General features: G+C 38.3%; 1 protein-coding gene across 2 annotated transcripts in view; it reads left to right on the top strand.

The window, feature by feature from the left end:
- The first annotated feature begins 587 nt into the window (after positions 1-587).
- The window catches only part of PPP2R2B (protein phosphatase 2 regulatory subunit Bbeta), a 452,968-nt gene continuing 447,723 nt past the window's right edge, over positions 588-5,832 (top strand). Inside the window, exons 1-2 of one of the 2 annotated variants that reach the window (XM_029216987.1) lie at positions 588-841; positions 962-1,039. In XM_029216987.1, the coding sequence (XP_029072820.1) occupies positions 741-841; positions 962-1,039 (179 nt within the window). In that variant the 5' untranslated portion in view covers positions 588-740. The remainder of the gene's footprint in view (positions 842-961; positions 1,040-5,832) is intronic. The other variant, XM_029216990.1, reaches the window with a different exon arrangement.

Below are 5,832 nucleotides of genomic sequence, written 5' to 3'. Positions count from 1 at the left end.
TTTTCCAAAATTTGACGATGCAGTGTTCCCCTTAATTGTAAAATCTAGTAGAATTGAAGGGAACATCCATGCTGTTGAGAAGTAAACTGTCACCACTGCCCTCCAAAAATGTTCTGAAAAGTGTCTTTTTGACTTGAATATATGTATATTAATAAATGTGTAAATTATATATATATATATATATATATTAGTATATGCATTAGTATTGGATACGTATATGTTTGGAAACTGGAAGTCATAGTAAGCCAGAAAATGTAACCCTACCAAAGGTCCAATTCAAATTTGAAACAGAAATCTCCATGGAACAAAACAGGCCACGTTTGTCAGAACTGACTCCCCAGCCCTGTGTTGGCCAGAACACGCACTCCGCATCGCCAATGTTTTTTTGCTTTCCTCTACTCTCCAGTCAGCTCTGACTCTGGCAAGCAGTCAAGAAGGGAACAAGAGAGATGGAAGTTCTCTGAGTATCTGACCCCTTACTGGCCGTTCAGCCATGCAAGCTGTGAAACCAGTTAAAAAAAAAAATAACTAAGTTGCCTTTCTTTTCCTCTCTCCCCTCTGACAAACTGCCTCTTTCTCCCTCCACCATCACAGAAGGAAAACAATGGCAAGCCTTCGTGTTCCCATGAAAAGGGGCAGTCACACCCTGCAGGCCTGCTGTCACTGCTCCAGGATGCTGCCAGGGGCCAAGAAGGGACAACTCCGATTGCTCCAGCTCAGACTGGTCCTGGCAAGGTCGTATGGAGGAGCCAGAGCAGGGATTTGCAGCAGGACGCCATACTTGCAGACCGGGCCTCCTCCCAGGACCCACTAGGGTCTCCTCTCCCCAAGATGATACCTGGTGTGCAAGTCTCCTTTTAGAAGTGCATAGATTACACTCTGTGTTTCTTTCCTTATTGGCCTTTTAAGGACAACTGGGAGCCCTTACCTAACCCAAAGTGTCTCCCTGTGTACCTTGCAGGAATTGGGGCGTTTACCCGGGACATACTATGGTGCTTCAGCCAAGTGAAAGGCACTATGGAGACTGGAACCACCGAAGGTAGGAGAAAACTCCTGCTGCCCTTTTTCTTGCCTCCTTGGGGTTTGTGCTGGTTCCAGATTTGAAATGTTCATCTTTGTGTCCATGAATGTAAGTCCCCACACATCCCAGAATAGCGTTCTGGGCTAGTAATGGATTTAATCATCTTTTTCTACCTTTTTTTTTTTTTTTTTTTTCTGTTGAAGCTTATTTTATTCCCACCAGTGAGGCAGCACTGAAACGAACTTTCAGTGAAATAGGTTGGCAGTGAGGGGGGCTAAACTATGCAAGTCTTGTTTCAGGATGGCCTGTTAGCTCTGTAGAATTCTGAAAGCAAACATTTCAAGATGGTCAGACGTTCACCTCGTCCTTCCATTCTCTGTTGAAGATGACTTGCCACTATACGTGAAACACATGGGGAAAATGAAGAATTCAAGTCTGACTTGAATATAAACTGTGGGTACATTGAGTCCCAATTATCAGCGTATAATTTCCTTTCTGACTCTCAAGAGAGTTTCCTATTCTTGGTCCTTTACCTGGGAAATGCATTCCTTTTCCTCCTCCTGAAGAAATTGTGTTTAATTCTCTTCATTTTCCATAAGCCTGAGCTTGGAGACCTTCAAGACTCTCCCAAAGGATGTCTGCATTGGGCCATTCTATAGCATTTTAATTCTGAATAAAAAATCATTTAAGTAAAAATTATTTGATCTGCAATCTTGCTGTAATTCATTTTTAGAAGCTCGATATAATTAATGGTAGCTATCTCAAAGCCAAGTGATTTATGATTAAAGAGTGAGAAAAAGCACACTAACATAAATTAATGACAAATCTATAGAGTTATAGTTTTGTATAACATCTTCTATTTTTCAGATGCATGATCAAATGAGGCTTTACAAACAATTCTCATAAAGCCCCTATGAAGTAGACAGAGCAGGATTTACTAGACCCATTTATGTTCATCTAATCAAAAATATTTGTGAGTGTCTTCTATGGGCAGCGCTGACCTAGGCATTAGAAAAAAAGGGAAGGGAAAAAAAATGACTTACTCCCTAACCTCATGAATCTTAAGAAAACTGAAGCTCAAGTTAATCAGTTGTTTTAAATCTTGGCTTTGATTCAAAATCACTTGCACTTTTTAAATAGTAGTGACTTCCAGATCCTCCAAGAGGTACTGAGTTAGAGGTTTGAGGACCAGGGTGATGCAGTGTATTTTAATGAGCTCACCCAGATGATCTTGATGTTGTGGACTGGCTTTGGGGACCACCAGGCTAGATGACTTCTTCCAGGTTATCCTTTATTCTCAGACTCTGGACTTAAATCTTGTCTTTGTGACTGGCTCCGCACCTACCGTTAAGGGTTCTGAGTGTCTACTCAAGCCATAGCTCTTATCAGTTGAGGACTTACTATGTAGTGATTACTCTAATAAGTGCTTAAAATAAATTAATAAGATAATGTAGGTACAGCATTTGCACGGTACTTTACACTTTGAGTACTCAGTATTTGTAAGCTGTTATTATAAATGCCATTATAATTAGATCTTCATTCTAATTTAACCCTCACCAAAATCTTGAGTGGTAGGTGTTTTTATTCCCACTTAACTTATGAAGATATTGAAGCTAAACAAATAAATAAAGACTAAGTTCTTTGCCAAGAACTCCATAGCTAATCAGTGGGTGAGCTGGGTTTCAACCCAGCCTATAGGACCCCAAGCCCAGCTCTTTAAACATTGTTGGGAAGACAGAGATTCTCACTTAGTAGGTTGAAATAAGGCACAGGAATCTGTATTTTTCACACATGCTATGATCATCATGGCAGGTGAACAGAGGATGGGTTTAAATGTTTGCTGCTCATGATAAATAAGTACTGCAGCCTGCTTGAACTAACCGTTAATTGAGACATAGTCAGAATGACAATCACTCCCAACTTTTGTCTGAAAAAATCACTCTAAAGTGGTGAAAAAAGGGAGAATCATTTTTTAAGAGGAGAATCAGATTGGACACTAACATGTCCAACTAATACTACCTCAATGGCAGTTGAATATTCGTTGAGTGAATTAATGAGTGGCTTTCAATTAATAAAAATCAAGGTTCTTAAAAATCAGGTTTTTAAAAATTGGCCTGCTCTACCCAAGTTGGGTTAAGTCAATACAAATTATTCAACTTTCAACTTTGTCTTTTTTTTTTTTGCTTAATGAAGTGTCTTTTTAAAAATTGAAGTATAATTGACTTAAAATATTGTGTTAGTTTCAGGGGTACAGAAAGTGATTCAGTTATATATACTTTTGTCTGATTATTTTTCCATTATAGGTTATTACAAGATAGTGAATATAATTCCCTGTGCTATACAGTAAATCCTTGTTGCTTATCTATTTTATGTATAATAGTTTATATCTGTTAATCCAAAACTCCCTCCCCCCTCTCTTTCCCCTTTGGTAATCATAGTTTGTTTTCTGTGTCTGTGAGTCTGTTCCTTTTTCGTATATAGATTCCTTTGTATTATTTTTAGATTCCACATATAAGGGATATCATATAATATTTCCCTTCCACTTTACTTATTTCTACTAATGACTTTTCTGTTCCATTTCTACCACTTTCTAGTCGGTGACCTTGGCCAAATCACTTAATGTCTCTGTGCTTACGTTCGCTTGTCTGCAAAATGGAGATAATAATACAGGTATCTATTAGGATGGTGTGAGGGCTAGGTCAATATGAAATCTAGGTTGTTATTAGATGCTCAAATCACATTATTGTTTTATAAAGGCAGGGCTGAGACTAGGTGAAGTGACAAAAATAAATATTTTAATTCAATATTTAAAAAAACACAAAATTAATGAGAAGAATCCATGATGAACAAAAAGTCAAAATGTTTAATAAAGAAAGGATCAGTATTACTGATTTACTTTTCCTTTTGCTTCAGGTTCCAATACGGCTCAGCATGGCACTGTTACTACTAATTTACCTAAATGTATATCTTGTGTATCAACTAGTAGGCTAGATTTTTTTCACATTCCAAATTATTCAGTAGGATATTAGATGGTTGATACTATAGGTCCAACAGTAAATTTAGTGAGCACTTATTAGATCCAAGGCACTGCCCCAGAAAGTGAAAAGATTATAAAGATAAATATAGTCAAAGCTTTCAAGGAATGCACCATTTAAGGGGAGACAGGAATTGGTACAGAAGAATAAGGCATTGCATCATAAATATAATACAGGGCAAGGTGAGCTAAAGACAAAGTGCTTTGATTAAAGACTAAAGTGCTTTGAATACAAAAGAGACCAAAATCTCATATATTTGAGGGAACTGTTGAAATAGTTCTTATCAGAATTCTGATGAGAGGCAATATGGGTTTATTAGAGGGGAGAAGTTCCAGATGATGAGAAAGTACGAGACTCAGGATGTATTCTGGAGGTAAGGAACTGGATTTTAGTGGAGAGGTAAAGTAGGGAATTAAGACAGCTCCCGGGTTTTGGCCTTGAGCAATTGGGTGGTTTGTGGGTGCGAGTTACTGAGACTGGGAAACCTTAAAAGAAGCATATTGGGGGATTTCTTCTCCCCTCTTACATTCAGTAGCCGCGTCTATGAAATAAACTGGCAACAGAAAGATTGACAGGAGAAAATGTATACAGATGCATAAACTTTTACTTTGTGCATGGAGGCAACCCAGGAAAAAAAGTGAATACTCAAAAATGTAGTGAGATTTGAGAGTTTATATACCACCTTAACAAGGGAAGCGGAAAGGATGTAGGCCTCTTAGAGGAGAATTAATTATTTTTAGGAAAGATGAATGGTCCCTTAGAAGAAGAGATGGAAGAGATGAGGGACTGTGACAAAGTTTTTCTGGATGTGGTGTCCCCTAGTTTTCTCTCCTGTGATAATAAGTCCGCCTGTGACAAATCAATCTTCCCTGGTTGATAAGATTTCCAGGGAGGGGATTTATGAACATGAGTTCCTATTGGAGAATCTGTCTTTAGGCGGATAAGGGGAATTCAGAGAAAGCCTCTTCCTACGTTTGCTGTTTCTCAAGTGCCTTCAGCTCAAAATAATCAATATACCAAAGCAGCATGTTTTGAGGTTGCATGTCCTGAACTCCATTAGGGAGAAATATCATGAGCTTCATTTTGAGCATAAGTGTGAAAAAGTTGTAAGATACTCAGGGGTAGATACTAAGAAAGAGGTTGTATGTATGAATGTGGCTCTTCAGAGAGAGAATGCGAGATGGAGATAGAAAGTAGGGTGGCATCAACCCCTAGATTGTATTTGGAACCACTGAACTGGATGGGATCACATATGTCATGCAGACCATTCGACATGCAGTCAACAAACAATTCGTCCATGTCCTGAAGCTTTCACTCTTGCTGCTGGTTAGGCTGCCATCTAAGCATTGTTCACTTACTTTAGTTCTTGGAAGATGCACATTCAAAGTTTCTGATTCCCCATGTGCAATTCTTCTGTTTGATTTGCCTAGCATGCACATTTCATATAGTACATCATTTCATCTTATGCAATTTTACACTACATCATCCTAGGAACACTTTACATGCTGGAAATTACCTATGCTGGACATGAGACAATTTCTTGAGATTTTGTGTAAGAGTCTGTGCGTGAGAACAAGTCAGAATCATCTGGTGGGATTTCTGATTTTTTTTCTTAGCTATTGCATATAACCATTTTCTTTCTGACACTACAATTCTGGGGTATTTTATTTGTTCCCCATTCTGCAGTTCTTTAATATCAGTCGGTATAGGTCATTTCATCTTTTTCAGTGTATAATTTCCTTTCTGACTCTCAAGAGAGTTTCCTATTCTTGGTCC

Source organism: Monodon monoceros, unplaced genomic scaffold (genome assembly GCF_005190385.1).
Source record: "Monodon monoceros isolate NGI ecotype Baffin Bay Population unplaced genomic scaffold, NGI_Narwhal_1 Super_Scaffold_12, whole genome shotgun sequence".
In the NCBI taxonomy this organism is placed as follows: Eukaryota; Metazoa; Chordata; class Mammalia; order Artiodactyla; family Monodontidae; genus Monodon; species Monodon monoceros.
This window is presented reverse-complemented; position numbering and strand designations above follow the sequence as displayed.